The sequence below is a fragment of the Myotis brandtii genome, unplaced genomic scaffold (assembly GCF_000412655.1).
Source record: "Myotis brandtii unplaced genomic scaffold, ASM41265v1 scaffold1667, whole genome shotgun sequence".
NCBI classification, from domain to species: domain Eukaryota; kingdom Metazoa; phylum Chordata; class Mammalia; order Chiroptera; family Vespertilionidae; genus Myotis; species Myotis brandtii.
Genome location: NW_005356121.1, coordinates 96,245 through 113,309, shown reverse-complemented (window position 1 = coordinate 113,309; position 17,065 = coordinate 96,245). Strand labels below are relative to the sequence as shown.

Genomic DNA, 17,065 nt, shown 5'->3' with positions numbered 1-17,065 from the left:
CTTGCCGTCCGCGCGAGGGAAAGGAGAGACCCTGGTCGGGGGCGAGTCCCCCCTCCTTGGCGGCGAGGACGACCCCCGTGCCGGCCGGGAGCAGAGCTCCGAAGTAGAAGGGGGCGATCCGTGCAGAGCCAGCGGGGGGCGGCCGCCCGCTGCCTCCGCCTCCGAGCACACTCTCAGCAGCACTTCGGGACTTTGGAGGCAGAGCGGAGGGGGTGAGCTCATGGAGTAGGCGCCCTGCATCCTCTCCGGTACTCACAGCAGCAGAGGACGCTCCGGGGAGAGAGGAGCGGCGGCCCCCGGCCTGTCGGGAGCGGCGAGAACTGCCCGCCCCGCCACTTCCTGGTGCCCAGACAGTGGAACAGGGCAGAGCCCGTCCGCGCAGCTCCCCCGCGGACAGAAGGAGCCCTCCACTCCCGAAACAGCCAGCTTGGGGGGGAGGGGGACTCCCCCAAGGGGGAGGAGACAACTCCTGGTTGGGAGAGGCTCCTCCCCTCCTCCCCAGCGTCACGGGCAGGGTGTGGGGGGTGTGCCACCTTCCCCAGGTAGGACCTCCTTCTCCTCCTCCCCCTCTCCCTCCCCCTCCCCACTCCGCTCCTCATCCTCAGGGGACCCAGATCCCCTCCCCAGCTTGGGAGGCTCCGCCAAGAACGGGAAGAGCCACCGAGGAGGATGAGACTCTTCAGCTGCCTTTGAAGAGGGGGATCCCTCCAACCCCAAACTCCAGGACCAGGTGGTTCCCTCCCTTTGCTGGGGGAACCTTGGAGACAGGTTAGTGCATTCTTTCACCTTCTCTCCGTCCCTGCGCTTTAGGCACTAGTGGGTGTAGGGGTCTGAGGTGGTGGCTGGTGGGTTTCATTGCTGGGGAAGGTAGAACGGTAACTCAGAGAAATGTGTTCTGAAGGAACCCCTGGGTTCGAAACCACCCCTTACGGCAGAGGCTCTGGGAAGTGGGTTTCTTGGTGTTTCGGGATGGGGTTCACCTGAAGTCCCTAGGGAAGTGTATGTTTCCATGCTGACAGAAAAGGGAGATGAGAAAACACCTGCATTTTCAGAATCCATCCATACTGTGTAGCAGCGATTGACACATCCCAACTGGACTCCCATATCACCCTGCATCCTTGGGGCCATCTCCCCTGGACAGTCACCTGGAGAGGGCCCTCACGCAAGTCGTGGTGGCATTTCATGGCCTGCCCTTGTGTAGGGCTGCCACTGGTATCACATTTTCTCGTCTGTAACCCTAAGTTGCCTTTATGTCCCATCACTGTGATTACTGGTCCCTTGAAAGGAAAGCACCCCATCCACACTCACTGTACCTCAGACACCAAGAGGCCTCCTGTCATGATATTCCCATTCCTGGCTGGAAGCATGCCTCTACCAATAAAACCCAAAGGGAAAATGGGAACTCCACATATCCCACTCCACACATCCCGAGACAAGAGGCAAGGGTGCAGGGGAATGCCTGCTGCTGGGTTGAAGTTGCTCCCGAATGCTGACTCTGTCCCCCTGTCCCAGTCATCTGTCCAACTCCTGTCCTGGGCTGACAGTTCCTCAGGACAAAGCAGGTCCTGCATAGGAAGAAGGGACCGGTTCAGCCTCCTTCCAGCTTTTCCTCTAAAGAAGTTGACCACCAGGGAGATGTGACTTCTCAGGAGTTCCCTTTCCTAAAAGCACCTGATAGTCTCATCTTCTCCTTTCCTGTTTCTTGTTTGGTTCTGGGTCTCTGGGACCTTGTATTTAAGTTTTTCTTTGCAAGATTGGAGTAGGAATCATCCAAGTTCAGAATTTTTAGAAAATGCAGGAAAAAAAGGGGCCAGGAAATTCTTCTGGCGGAGCCCAGGCTGGTGTTTAGGAGAGCTCTGCCCTTCAACCTGGGATCCCTAACTGGGGGCCTGCCTTCTTGCCTTGTCATTAGGAAATGTCTTCTGTTCGGGGGATTACAGCCCATAGCAAGGCTAGGTGGGAGGTTTTATCTCTTTGGGGTTTTATGTTTCTTCTTTCTCTCTCTGTCTGGTCCATGGATGGGCCGTCTGAGTCCCTAAGTACATCCACTTGGACCTGGAATCTACCTGTCAGTAGTGATATAGGAGTAGAGGAGACAGGGCTACAATCCAGGTTTGTATGGCTGTGCTTTAGGACAATGTGCGTATGTTTCTTAATGCAGGTGAGTGTGGCTCTGTCTTACCTCTGTCTGTGTTTCAAGTGGGTATGTTTCTGGAGACAGTGCATGTGTGCATTTCAGACCAAGCCTCCAGTGACCTAGGATTGTATGTTTCCAGAAGGCCTCTAAAAGCAGGCCCCCCTGTGCAATGACCTGGGGAGGGTTCTGGTAAGGATGCCCAGCTGGAAGGAAGGGCTGGGCCTCCCCTGGCCAGCGGCAGCCCTCATGAATGGCTGCATCCCAAGCAGCAGGGCAGCCCAGCCTCAGGCTGGGATCACTGCTTATAGGACTAATAAGAGAGCTTCATTTCTGGTATCTCGAGTCTCAAAAGCATGAGGATCTTTGGCTCTGAATCCTAGAACTCCTTCCCTAACTTTTGAAAACGGCTCTGCTGTAACAGCAGTTTATTTCTTACAAAGTACTTTACCAGATGCTGGAATGCAACTTGTTGAATGGTAACACCTCCAGGTGTACCACCACCACACAGCTTCACTGGCCCTGCTTGCTCTGAGTTTTCCAATGCCTGCCTCCGTGGAATCAGTCAGAAGCACCTGGCTCTGGGCTGAATTAACTGTGATTTAGAGAGTGCTATTTTCCAGATCATGTCTTATGGCCAGACCTAGCCCGCACCCTCTGAAAAATAAGAGATGATATTCCCCCATTCCTTCATCCCTGGAGTTTACTTGGTCCTGACCCTGACATTGATCAGTGATACTATCCCCAAAGGAAAAGCTTGAGATTCTGACATCCTGCAAATGATTGCAAACTCAGGGCAGGCTTTGCAGTATAAACCATGGCAGGCTTTCTGCTTCCAGTCTTACCTCTATGATCTGTCAGTTTTCTAATTTTTAATTTCTAGTATTCTTTTTCCCCCATTCAAAAAAATAATAGTTATACTTACTAAGTGCTTTAAGATATTAAGGTACCTGGGGAGGGGACAGGAGCGGGGTGGAAGGAGTCAATGGGGGGAAAAAGGGGACATCTGTAATACTTTCAACAGTAAAGATAATTTAAAAAAAGAATATTAAGGTAATCCTCACAACAACCCTATGTAGGTATGGTTATCATCTTTAATTTATAGATGCAGAAACTACAACACATAGAGGTTAAGTAACTTGCCTGAGGTTGCAAGGCCAGTAGGTAGTGGAGTCAGGACTGAAATCCAGGCAGCCCACTGGTAATTGGTAATGTGGTTAACGCAGCCATTGCTCTATTAGTTTAGGCATTATGTGCAAAGCAGGAAATTATCGCTCCTTAATGCCTGACCTTGGCACCACACAGAGAATAATTACTGGCCTTGCAGATAAAATGGGAAGAAAACTGTGCCTGTAATTTTGGATCTTACATGTCTCATCCAGAATCCGCCTTCCACTCCAACAGAATGTCTTTCTGTTTTTCTCTGCCTTTCTCCCAGTACTGTAGTCTTCCTTAGACGCCCTGTGGATGTGATGGAGCCTGCCCTTTGGCTGCCTTTCCCAGTTTCTATGGGTATTTCCTTTCAGTCTTCCAGCACGCAGAGAAGAATGTGGCCTGACTCAGGTTCTGCCCAAGCCCAGTGGCACGAGGCCCACCTGGAGAGAGAGGTCTGGGTAACTAGGTTGGTTGGACTGAGAAATGGAAGTACCTCTTGTTTGCCTTGCTAAGAATAGCCCTGAACACTAGCCTCATGCCATTATTTTGGGGAGCGTGGAATGTGTGGCAGCCACGAGCTCATTAAGCTTCATTCACTTCCCTCCAGGGATGAAGCCTTGGCAGTGTTTAGGACTCCATCCCTTTTATTAACAGGGGAAACTGAGGCATCAAGACTTCAGGGAGCCAGGGGCGGTTAGGGATATTTAGTGAGTCAGTGTCAAGGTTGGGAATGGAACACAGGAACCTCAGTGTCTGAGCTTTTTCACACTGGGTTGCCCTTCAAGAATGGGGAAGTGACGGGAGTGAGGAAGTGGGATGGGTTGAAGGAGAATGGTGCTGAAAGATCAGAAGGACCTTTTGCTGCAAGCTTCTTGTAGCCGATGAGACTGGGATATATTGTGAGTGCTGGGGCGTATCTGGAGGGCTGACTGGGAGGGTGCAGGAGAAAGGTTAAATTTAACCCCGGTGTCCTAACCTGGTGCTGGGGTAAGGATAGGGAAGAGCAAGAACAACTCGCAGCAGGCTGAGAGTGCTTCCCTTTCCGGAAGTCACCGTGATTGGCATGTGCCAAATGGGTTCTGTAAGCCCTCTGAACACTTTAAATCTACTCTCATGCTCCTCTCCAATGTTGGGGGAGTTTCAAATGAAATATCCACTAAAGGCTTCTGTGTTCTTCAGATGAGATTTCCTGGGGATTTTTAGCAGGAGATCATCGGGAGTAGGGTAACATTTCGTTACAGACCTCCCCTGTGGGCATTGAGAACCTGCTCTTTGTCACAGTATTGTCCAGCTGGGATAACCCGGCTGTGGGACCCGGTTACTGGCCAAAGAGCCCTGCTTTACCAGAGGCTGTGGTGCTTTGACTTAGTATATATAGTGCTAGGAGGTCTGAGACTTCCTGGAATGATTCAATATCCCTATTAGTTTCCAAGTTTCTGTGGGTAGTGGGAGAGAAGATACGGATAAAAGGAAAACCCCTTTATAAAACTGTTTATAAACATGATCCCCCCCACCCCCCTTCTCTTGTCAAGCAATTCTTGGGTTGCAATTGGATCTCTGGCTGCCTAGGCCCCTGAGGCACTAAGGTGTTTCCTTCATCCCTGTAGAGTAGGCGTGTTGCCGGTGACGAGCTCAGGGCTGGGTGCTGGTGTCTGTGTGCAAAGATTGTGTAGGTGGGGACCTTGTTGGGGGAGAGAGATGACCATGAAGGCTGACCTTTAGGAGAAAGGGGTAAGTGTCAAGGGGGGAAGAGCCACTGACCAGAAGAGTGACTGATAGCCTGAAAGATGTGTTGGAGTCAGGAGAGGAGGAGGCAGCCATAGCGAGCACTGAGCTTTGGATGGCAAAGTGTGTGGATTTGTGTGTAGTTGTATGTTTACGCTTGTGCATAGTATCTGTGCATGGATTTAGAGATGACATACATAATATGTTTCTGTCCAGGATTCTGAAATCTGAGGCGTGCTAGAGAAATGCCCTGGCGGGGCTGTCTGCAGGGATAGGAGGAAGAAATACTAGTTGGAATCTGGAGGCTGTGCAGGCACAAACCTGTTAGGCAGCCAGTGCTTAGGGGGTTGCTGGCATCAGCTCTAGGGGAGTGCCAAATGGCTACCAAGCGGTTCCTGCCAGCCTTTCTAGACCCTGCAATACAGATGTCACCCATCGTTCTTCTCCTTCCCCCACCAAGATGTCACTCTAGCTACACCTCTCTGCCAGTAAGAGCGCCCAGGCTGTGTGGGTGGCAGCTGGGCGTGCAAACATCAGGCGTGGGCGGTTTGGCAGCGCCAGAAGTTTGCATGGAGGTGCAGCGAGCGTGCGTGCCTGGCTGGGAAGGAAGGAGAGAGGAGGAGGGCGGGAGAAGGGGAGCCAGCTTTTAGCCCCAGCGTGGCTATTTTTAGCCAGGCTATCTGATTGTTACCGGTGTGCACTCAGCTGGGTGTCTCCCTGGCTTAGTGAAGCCCAGCAGGCCGAGGGAGGTGGGAGGTCCTTGCTGATGACTTCTTCCTGGTGTAGGTGTCCGTGGGCTGAGCTTGCAAAGGGGTAGCTTTCAAGGTGTGAGGGCAGCAGTACTCAGGAGCTGTTACCTCTGCGTGTGTGACTTTGTGCCCTGTTGGTAAGGTATGCTGTGTAGCTAATTGTGATCTCTGTTTATGTGTCTGTCTTACATCTGTTCTTTGCTGGTAGTCATATGTAATTTATGCTTGGTATATGTCTAATATGCCTCTTGCACATGTATGTGGGCTGAAAGGGGCAAATGCTCAAATATATCTGATATGAAACATCTTTAGAGTGTTGGTGTATGCTTCATCAGTGTGTATTTCTGTTTAGAATGTTTTTCTTCACATGCTCACTTGTGCTATCGGTATATGTTGTATGTAAATTACAGTAAGTGTCACATAATTGAAGAATAGACTTTGGCAGATGTTTCCTGCTATCTAAGTGTATTTTTAAAATTATTTTCTACATACTTTAAAGGTATTATGTTGTAGGGCTTTCAGTAAGGAGAATAGAGGGGATGGCTCAGTTGGGTGGTTTGATCTCACTTTTAGTCCTACATGAAGGGGGAGACCTCTAGGCTATGTTCCACATTAAGATGTAGAATAAGTACCAGTCTTTCATCTGGTAGATGATTGGTGATAGATCCATTTGGGTTCTAGGACCACGTGGAGGGCTGTCTCATAGAGAAGTCTACTAAGGGAATTATAGAAGAAAGAAAGTACCTTCTTTAAAGCACTAGGATTCGAGTATTATTTGCCACCTGTAACCAGAGTTAACACTCATTTTTCTATTTCCTTTGTGCATTTCTTTGCAGAACCCAGAAGAACCATGGCTTCTGATCTAGAGAGTAGCCTCACCTCCATAGACTGGCTCCCCCAGCTGACCCTCCGAGCTACCATTGAGAAGCTAGGGAGTGCTTCCCAGGCTGGGACTCCAGGGGGCAGCCGCAAGTGTCCACCAGGCTCACCCACAGATCCCAATGCCACCCTGAGCAAAGATGAGGCAGCAGTCCACCAGGATGGCAAACCACGATACAGCTACGCCACCCTCATCACCTATGCCATCAACTCCTCTCCAGCCAAGAAGATGACCCTCAGCGAGATTTACCGCTGGATCTGTGATAACTTCCCCTATTACAAGAATGCTGGCATTGGTTGGAAGGTGGGATGGCTTCTATTACCAGGGATTATTTTCAGCCTTTGACAACTTTCTTTCTCTACTTTTGTTTCTTTGTTTAATCTGGTCCAATGGACTGACCTGTCTCAGACATGTGGTATATACTTCCATCAGGTACATCAGGGAAACTCCAGTGATACTGAGCCTCTAAATATAGTTATGGGGCTAGCAGGATGTTGTTACTCATTATACCCTCTTGTCTTTTGATTCCTCAAAAAGAATATCCATTCATTTCACAAATATTTATTGCCACTCTACTATGTTCAAGTCACTGTGCAAGGCATAGCATTGCTCCTTCCTACTTGGTAGTAGGAATCTCATCACATTTCCAAAGCTTCATTGCACATAGTCATCATCTTTTTAAAAACTGTACACCAAGAAAAAAAATATAATTAGGTCCTTCACCAACAGCTCATCTACCAAGCAAGTAATGAGAGGATAAGTCATTTGGCTGGAGATAAAAAAAAGAAGGGGACTACTCTTCCAAGCTAAGAAGGAAGATTGATGTTCTCAGTCTTTTGGAGTACCAATTCATTTGCCAACTGCAGGGTAGAATGGGGTTTTAATAGAGTTCTCTCACTGTATGAATCACCAGTTGATATACAAACCAGATGATGAGCTGAAGACTGTTGAAAGCATTCAGTTTTTTTTCCTTTCTGCATATGCCCCTGCTAGCTACCAAAACCTCCAACACATTTACACAACAATATTTCTTTCCTTCAAATGTGTCCAATCTATGGGCTGTTGAGAAAAGAAAGGTAAACTGTGCCTTTGTTTTACTCATAACTTATATTTGTTATTATTAATAGAAACAGTTTTAAAACTTTTATAAACAGTTTTTGTTGTTAATCTTCACCTAATCTTCACCCGAGGATGTTTTCCCATTGATTTTTAGAGACAGTGGAAGGGTCGGGGAGAGACAGAGAGAGAGAGTCATTGATATGAGAGAGACACATCGATTGATTGATCGCCTTCCACATGCCTCCAACCAGGGCCAGGGTTCTAGCTTACAACCGAGGTACGTGCTATTGACCAGAATTGAACCTGGGACCCTTTAGTCTGCAGGCCAACACTGATTTATCTACTGAGCCAAACTGGCTAGGGCTAAAACTTTTTTTTTTTTTAAACTACAGATAGAATGGTATGAAAATTGAGAAGATGTGATTTTGAGGCATTTATATATACTTATTATCAATTGGGTGGAAAGATTGAAAAAACTATATAAACAGCTTTCCAGAAGCATGCGGTAGCCACATTTATAGCCATTACTGCTCATCAGTATAATTTCTGCATTTTTTCTTAGTTCATTGTTCTAGCTATCTGATAGGTATGCTCCCTCATCAGTAAAGTTGAGTGGTGCTGATACTTGAACTTTGTTTTGTGTTATGTCCTTTTGTGTCCCTTTGTATCCTATTGGAAAATGTTCTGCTTTGCACAATGCTCAAATCTAACTTGTTTCTGTGCTTCCCCAGAATTCAATTCGGCACAACCTTTCTCTCAACAAGTGTTTCCGGAAGGTGCCCAGACCCCGGGATGACCCTGGGAAGGTGAGATACTACTTGCTGTAAGCACTGAAGGAGGAACAGGAAGGAGAGAGACAGCCCAAACTCTTGTGGTTGTTTTAATTACCCAGAAGAGGAAATCATGTTAGAGAAGCAGCTTTGTTTTTTCTCTCAATGGAAGAGCTTGGTAATCAAGCTTGTAGGGCCCCACTAAAATGAGTGACTAAGGAAGATTGTAAAATCTTTTTTAAAAAAAATATATTCTTATTGATTTTAGAGAGGAAGGGAGAAGGAGAGAGAGATGGAAACATCAGTGATGAGAGGGAATCATTGATCAGCTGTCTCCTGCACCCACCATACTGGGGATTAAGCCCACAACCTGGGCATGTGCCCTGATCCGAAATCGAACTATGACCTCCTAGTTCATAGGTCGATGCGCAGCCACTGAGTCACACCAGCCAGGCATGAAAATCTTTTATAAAAAATAGAAATATTTATGTTAAAGTTGACTTTGCTGCCCTGTGGGTTGTGTGTGTGTGTGTGTGTGTGTGTGTAGCACTCATTCTAGATGTAAAAGGCGGTCTTAATAACCTTTGTAGGGACTTTTTATCTTTAAAAAGAAGAAGGGGTAGGTCATTCTCTTGGTTTGACAGATTTGGATGCTAACATCCAAGAGAGTCTTGCCTGAGATCACATAGAAGAGTAGCTGTTTGAACTAGATACCATTGTTCTGTCCCTCCAGAACAATAGAGGTCTGAGTTTGCACCATATGGGGTATCTCTGATATCCCCTATTAGGACAAACTTACTCCTCAAAATTAACCAGTATCCTCAAGCTTCTGTGTGAATTTTCAGTCATTTTTCTTTTGTCCAGACATTTTAAAAAAAATATATTTTATTGGTTTTTTTCAGAGAGGAAGGGAGAGGGATAGAGAGTAAGAAACATCGATGAGAGAGAAACATCGATCAGCTGCCTCCTGCACACCTCCCATTGGGGATGTGCCCGCAACCAAGGTACATGCCCTTGACCGGAATCAAACCTGGGACCTTTCAGTCCGCAGGCCAACGCTCTATCCATTGAGCCAGACCGGTTAGAGCTTGTCCAGACATTTTGCATAATACATAGAACTGTTATTTTATGAAAAAAAAATCCTCCCAAATATCTGCTTTTCCAAAGGTGAGACTTTTCATTGAAAATGATTTTGTTCTCTTGGTGCTGGTTCTCCTTCTAGGGCTCTTATTGGACCATCGACACTTGTCCCGACATCTCCCGGAAGAGGAGACACCCACCAGATGATGACGTAAGTCCCCACCTCATGGAGAGATGTCTTTTCTGAGCCAGCTGCTCCTTCCACACTCTTTCCTGAGTTTTCAGTCCTTTCATATGTCTGGGCAAAGGGCAAATACCAGCAGAGGTGAAACCATGGGTCTTGGGAGGAAGTTTAGCTTCTGCTTATGGATTTCTATTCTTTCACACCCCTCAGCTATCCCAGGACTCACCAGAACAGGAGGCAAGCAAGAGCCCTCGGGGAGGTGTTCCAGGGAGTGGAGAAGCCTCACTGCCTCCAGAAGGGAATCCTCAGATGTCACTGCAGAGCCCCGCATCTATCACCAGCTATAGCCAGGTAGGAAGGAGAGGTGGCAGAGGGCATAGGGGCAGATGGATGGATGGGTGAGTTGGTGGCTGGGTGAATGGATGGATAGGTGATTGGGTGGTTAAATAGAGTCATCTATCTTTCAGTTCAAAATTATGTATTGAGTATCTGTGATACAGCAGGCAGATCAATTGGTAATGAAGGGGAGAGCAAAAGAGGGAAGCTGAGAGAGAGAGAATGAGAACAGAAATTTGAGAAAGATCAGGGAAAAAAGGGATGAGAAGAAGGGGGGCAAAAAAAGTTTATAAGAGAAATAAGTACATGGATGTAGCATAGGGAAAGCACAAGAGACTACATCAAAATATGAACATATGCTCATTCTTTGCAAAGTTGGTAGAGGATGAAGACAGGCAGGAGAGCTTGGGGACCACGAAAGGGTAGTATTGGTCCCTCGTTTGGGACGTGGATCAAGTCTTTCTTCTCTATTTGTAGGGCCCAGGATCTGTGGATGGTGGAGCAGTGGCTGCAGGGGCTCCAGGCCGAGAAAGTGCTGAGGGTCCCCCTCCCTTGTATAACACCAACCATGACTTCAAATTCTCCTACTCAGAGATCAATTTTCAGGATCTGAGCTGGTCCTTCCGCAACCTCTACAAATCCATGCTGGAGAAGTCCTCTTCCTCCTCTCAGCATGGTGAGTCTGAAGTTGGGGTGGGAGCCTGGTCAGCCTTGTATTTTTGAGTAGGTGGTGACATTCTCTTTTCTCCCTTCTTTCTTATTTTTAACACAAGGAGAGGTTGATCACTGGTCAGGGGAAGCATGTCATGAGTCAGTACTGTTTGGAGTTGAGTTCTTCTGGCTTAGTTCTGAAGGACAGCTGTTTCAACACACAGTCTGGGTTATTAGCTTCAGGAAGCATCCCCCTTCTAGAGGGAAGGGCAGTGATTTTATTGCTGTAAGCAAGTCATTTAGAGAATGACCACTAGGGGACAGCAGTTCTCTTTCCTTAATCGTCAGTACCCCCCCCCCCCACGTTTCTTTGTGAGAACAATTTAATCTTATTTTTTTAGCATATTTATATTTGTTAATTTTTATTAGTAAAAATTTCAAACAGATGTAAAAATAGAGAAAATAGTGTTATAAACCCTCATGTTTCCCTCTCCCAACTTAAACAGTTACCAATATTTTGTTAAGCTTGTTTCATTTACCGCTCAGCTTTTTTTTTTCTTCCCATCACCATTTATCCCCCCTGATTCCCTCTTCTACCTCCACCCCTCCCCTTCTTTTTAATTGGAGTATTTTGATACAATTCTCAGACATGTCATCTACCTGTAAATATCATTGAAACATGCATCCTTAACAAAAAAGACATTTTTTTGGTTATTTATATCTATTAACCTACCACAATTTAATATTAGTTTATAACTTGTTCATACTCAATTTCCTGAATCATCAATTGGAAATGATTTAAAGTCTTTATTGGGAGGCTAGATCTGGTTCAGCCTTCTGTAATTCCTTTTTTGTTGTTGTTTGTTTTTAAAGAAATTAGAGGTAGGGGGAAAGTCAAGACTTTTCGGTGAGGGGGTAGGTAGAAGTGGAAGAGGGTATATGGGGGATAAATGGTGATGGAAAAATAAATAAAATAAAATGTAAAAAATAAAAGACATTAGGTGAATCATCAGATCTTCTTGTTCTGTACTGTGGCCTTGTATAGACAGCAGGAGGTGAATGGAATGATTAAAAGTAGTTAGGACTTACTGTTTGGAAATTTATATTAATTGTCATGAATTTCTTTTAAAAATATATTTTTATTGATTTCAGAGAGGAAGGGAGAGGGAGAGATAGAAACATCAATGATGAGAGAGAATCATTGATTCTCCCTGTGCATATGCCCTGATCTGGAATTGAATCCAATCTCCTGCTTCATAGGTCGATGCTCAGCTACTGAGCCACACGGCCAGGGGATTTGAATCAAGAGTTGTGTTCTAAGATTGTAGCATTTGCATGAGGAATTGGTCCAACTCAGGTGATTGGTTGATTGGAAAGGAAGAACATGGAGAAGCTTTCAGAAACAAAGTAAAAAGCTATATTGGTGAGGACAGTAAAGTGTTCACTGAATTTTAATGTTGGCTGAAAGCCCCTAGCCTCAATTTGTTTGAGAAATTCATTCCTTATGTACTCCTCACTGAAGCTCCATTTGTTGGTAGTGAATACAGTAGAAGGGTGTAGAGCAGTGGTTCTCAACCTTCCTAATGCCGAGACCCTTTAATACAGTTCCTCATGTTGTGGTGACCCTCAACCATAAAATTATTTTCGTTGCTACTTCATAACTGTAATTTTGCTAGTTATGAATCGTAATGTAAATATCTGATATGCAGGATGTATTTTCATTGTTACAAATTGAACATAATTAAAGCATAGTGATTAATCACAAAAACAATATGTAATTATATATGTGTTTTCCGATGGTCTTAGGCGACCCCTGTGAAAGGGTCGTTCGACCCCCAAAGGGGTCGCGACCCACAGGTTGAGAACCGCTGGTGTAGAGACAATAAGGAAGAGGAGAGAATAGACTCCCATGGCTTTGTTTTATTTATGATTTACTTTTAAAACTTGACCTGATGTCTGGTGTCTTTTGAAATTATGATTAAGGCCTACCCTCAAATCCTTGTACAAAAACATAAAAAGGGCCCTAACTGGTTTGGCTCAGTGGATAGAGCATCGGCCTGCAGACTGAAGGGTCCCAGGTTCGATTCCGGTCAAGGGCATGTACCTTGGTTGCAGGAACATCCCCAGTAGGAGGTGTGCAGGAGGCTGCTGATCAATGTTTCTCTCTCATCGATGTTTCTAACTCTCTATCCCTCTCTGTAAAAAATCAATAAAATATATATTTTAAAAAAGCATAAAAAGGTACATGCTGACCTTTTGCTAAAATTTCAGTGGTGACCACAGTGTCAAGGCCCTCCCTCTGTCTGTTTTACCTACCAGGGGGCCAATGCCATCCCTGCTGTCCCAGAACAGCCTTATCTTTGAAGTCTGTGGTTTCCATCTGAGGCTACCCACCTCAACCCAGTGGAAATCCTGTTGAGCGAAAATGCATTGCCCAAGTGACTCGCCTGCTTCCTCCCACCCTGCAGGCTTTTCCTCTCTCCTGGGGGACATGCCACCCTCTAACAACTACTACATGTACCAGCAGCAGCAGCCGCCTCCTCAGCAGCAGCAGCAGCAACAGCAGCAGCAGCAGCAGCCGCCACAGTCACAATCCCAACAATCACAGCCACAGCAGCAGCCGGCACCAGCCCAGGGCCCCTCAACTGTAGCGGGTGCTCCTCCACTGCACACCCCAAGCCCAGATGGTTGTGCCCCACCAGGGGGGAAGCAGGCTGGTGCTGAAGGCTATGGGCCTCCCTCTGTGATGGCCATGCATCCACCCCCACTTCAGCATGGAAGCTACCTCCCTCATCAGCACCATCCCCACACCCATTCTGCCCAGCAGCCGCCGCCACCACAACCACAGGCACAAGGCCAGGCTCCTATCAATAGTACTGGTTTTGGTGAGTAAGAGGGTACAGGGAGATGCTGGGGGAGGGACGGGGGACAGGACAGGGGCATGAATGACTCCTTTTTCTGACTCTGGCATGGAGGTCCACTTGGTGAGGAAGTAAATACCGAGTCTAGCCTCTTCTCCGTGAGAGCTCATCTGAACTAACAAGTTGCTACTTCAAGCTCTGTATTATAGAAATTGTAGGTAAATTGGGATTGTTTTGTATATTCTCCTGCCTATGAGCTGAGCTGTCAATACCTAATGCATAGGTAACTTTACTTGTCCTAAATCTCCAGGGAGGGAAATTCTAAAACTGTCTTGGTAATGCAGTCGATAACCTGTATAGATGCAAGAATCTTACATGTAGTCAGTCTGCTAATGAGCTGACTGCCGTCTTACACTTGACTCTCTCTTATGCCCCACTGTGTCCTCTTTACAGCCTTTCCTCCTGACTGGTGCTCCAATATTGACTCCTTAAAGGAAAGCTTCAAGATGGTGAATCGGCTCAATTGGTCCAGCATTGAGCAGTCACAGTTCTCAGGTCAGTGATGACTGAAGAGAGGAGGGAGCCATTGGAAGTAGACAGACCCAATAGAAATCAGTACCAGAAGGAGATGGTTAAGTGAAGTTTGAAAATTTTATTGATTTCCCTCCGTATTTCACAAAGTAGATGATATTGATATAATTTGCAAATTAGGTTTCATAAATTTAGCCTTATCTCAAAACATGACCGTGGTTTATCCTAGCCAATTCTGTCTCTGGGAGAGAGGGAAGGCTCTCAGGAATTCAGAAAACCTGGACCAGTGGTTGGAATTTTTGTCACCATTTGCTGACAGTATGACCCTGGCCAATTCCTTCAGCTACTTTGAAACTTTGTTTTACTCACCAGTAAGATCAAAATTATAATACGAATTTAGTAACAAACAAGTAGAATGAGAGTTTGAACATGTAGAGCTCTAACGGATGCCAGTTATAATGGATAGTGCATTTAATCGGTGGTGTTGATTTGTGATGTGGTTGGAACAGCGAGATGGGATAGATCCAATAGGGGCTCTGGGCCTCTGCAAGGTTAGCCTTTCTTGCTTCTCTGCTTGTAGAACTGATGGAGAGTCTGCGACAGGCAGAGCAGAAAAACTGGAGCCTGGACCAGCATCACATTGCCAATCTGTGCGACTCCCTCAACCACTTCCTTACTCAGACTGGTCACGTGCCCCCTCAGGGGGGTTCCCACCGGCCACCAGCCCCTGCCCGAATTGCTGACTCCTGTGCCCTCACCAGTGGCAAACAAGAGCCAGCCCTAAACCAAGGTAGGAACATAGCTAGTGGCCAAGGAGGTGGAGACTCTGATGAAAAGGGAGGGGGAGGAGAAGGACAGGAGAAAATGGAGAGAAATCATCTAATGGGCAGTGATCCAAACTGAGCAACAGGACAAGTCTGTTCACCACATTGTCTGAACATTTATCTGTAAAGTCCTGAAGAATGCCCAAGAAATAGACCGTGTGATTCCTGGATGTGGAAGATGAGAGTTACGTAAGAAAAGGGAGGAGAAAGTCTCCATTCCAAATTTGTGCTCGCTCAGTAACCCATAGCTGAATCACAGCAGGTCAAGTCTTCATTCTCTACACTTACATGATCATCAAACCAGTGACAGAGAGACTCAGTGACCCTATTTCTACATTTGTCATCCTTCTAATGCCCATGTTCTTCCACAGTTCTCCTATTGGGGTCCTTTATACCCTCAGGGGTGAGGATGGATAGCTTCTGCAGAAAGTCTTCATGCCCTTGGGGGCTACAGAACAGAGCAGGGGAGGGGAAGTTAAGGGGAAGGAGAGGACTGTTCTTTCCCTCACTATGGGACCCTGCTTCATTGAGTAGAATGATCCCACTCAAGTAACTGTTTTCTTGTTTGGCAGTGAACTCTTATGGGCACCCACAAGCCCCCCACCTATACCCTGGCCCATCACCGATGTATCCAATCCCCACCCAGGACTCGGCAGGATACAATCGCCCAGGTAAGAGCCAGGAAGCTTGTTTTCCCACCAAGCACTCTGTTCCCTGACCAGGTGTCTCACTTTCTTGTCTCTGGGTCTGCATTCCCTGCACCTCCTGGCAGGAATGAGCCTTCATGATTCTAAAGGCCGGAGTCTGGGTCACCTGCTACTGAGGTGTGTGTCATGGGAGACTAAAGTAGACATTTACTTTGAAATTATCTGGTACCTGTGATAATAAAAGGCAGTAAAAGCATGACTATAAATAAAAGATAGATACACAGAACATTTATGTCTAGCTTTAGAAGCTGAGAGAGATATACTCAGGCAAATAAATGAACATGATATGCAAAACATAAAACATAGCTGCTTTGTGTCCATGGCTACTTTCCTGTTGCCTGACCTCTAGTATCAGGGGTCTGGGATGAAACTATCTCAGATGGTAGGAGTGCCAGGGGAGACCCAAAGTTATCAGAAATAGTACAAAACGAACTGTTTCACTTCCAATCCATTTTAGAAAAATCCTGCCAAACCACAGGCGTTTTCAATTTTGGGAGTGACATTGGAATCTTTGTCCTTGTATTCCTTACACATATAATACATACACAAATTTCTGTACTGCTTTTCAAATATTAGTACATCTGTATGTTTTTGGTCATTATTACATAGTCTTTGTAAGTATAAGTGTAATGGCTGCAAACTGTTATATTGGCAAGGAAGCTGGTTTGCTCTAGTTTATTTCCTGGGGCCTCATTGAAGTTGTGGCTGGCAACAAAAATAACTCAGGGATGATAAGAACAATAGGTTCACCAGACATCCCTCATGGCATTTTGGGGCTGAGCACTGTCCATCCAACTGATAGAATAGCTTCCCATCTATTCCCCTTTTAATGTCTTTCTCTCTTCCTGATAGCACACCATATGGTCCCGCGACCGCCGGTTCCACATCCTGGTGCCAACGAGGAGATCCCTGATGACTTCGACTGGGACTTGATCACTTAGTGCATCGCAGAGTGTGACTCTCAGCCCAGGGCTGGGTGGTGAAGCCTGGCAGTGGGGAAAGAGCAGCCCCAGCCCATCCCTTCTCCCCTTGCCTGTGTACAGATATCCTATATATCCTCTTGTTTTGTTCTTTCTCTGTCAGAGAAGTCACCGCAAGATGCTGCCGAAGATAACCCCTTTGTCCTGCCTCATCCTTCCTCTTTCTTCTTGTTTTCCCCCTGATTCTTTTATTCTTATTATGTTACTATTACGATTATTGGTTATATGCGGTCCCCGGTCTCCTATCCCTATACCATCAACCATGTGCACCCCTTGCTAATTTAAAATCATCTGGCTGGAAAGGCGAGGCCATGATAGCTACAGAGAAAGGTTTCAAACTCGGATTTACCTTTCACTCTGAGATATTCAATGCTAAACATACCTTTCGACCTTAAGTTGTTTTCTGTTCTTATCAATTCAGTCCAGGACTGGAGAGGCC

At 46.3% G+C, this 17,065-nt stretch overlaps 1 protein-coding gene across 2 annotated transcripts; it reads left to right on the top strand.

Annotated features, from left to right (window-relative positions):
- The first annotated feature begins 6 nt into the window (after positions 1-6).
- Positions 7-16,949, top strand: FOXJ2 (forkhead box J2). 2 transcript variants are annotated; one of them, XM_005862754.2, is made up of 12 exons: positions 7-768; positions 3,573-3,755; positions 6,600-6,946; positions 8,434-8,508; positions 9,695-9,763; positions 9,947-10,087; positions 10,550-10,748; positions 13,192-13,608; positions 14,038-14,139; positions 14,696-14,905; positions 15,512-15,610; positions 16,499-16,949. In XM_005862754.2, exons 3-12 carry the CDS (start codon positions 6,614-6,616, stop codon positions 16,585-16,587), a joined length of 1,734 nt encoding a protein of 577 aa, XP_005862816.1. In that variant the 5' UTR covers positions 7-768; positions 3,573-3,755; positions 6,600-6,613; the 3' UTR covers positions 16,588-16,949. The 2 variants fall into 2 exon arrangements, with proteins under 2 accessions (XP_005862816.1, XP_005862815.1); XM_005862753.2 differs by lacking the exon at positions 3,573-3,755.
- The last annotated feature ends 116 nt before the right edge of the window (positions 16,950-17,065 follow it).

Excerpts from the sequence above, each read along its gene's own strand:
- FOXJ2 (XM_005862753.2), top strand. The coding sequence starts at position 6,614 with ATGGCTTCTGATCTAGAGAGTAGCCTCACCTCCATAGACTGGCTCCCC. Across the intron at positions 6,947-8,433 it reads ATGCTGGCATTGGTTGGAAG|AATTCAATTCGGCACAACCT; the intron begins GTGGGATGGCTT and ends GTGCTTCCCCAG. Across the intron at positions 13,609-14,037 it reads TATCAATAGTACTGGTTTTG|CCTTTCCTCCTGACTGGTGC; the intron begins GTGAGTAAGAGG and ends TCCTCTTTACAG.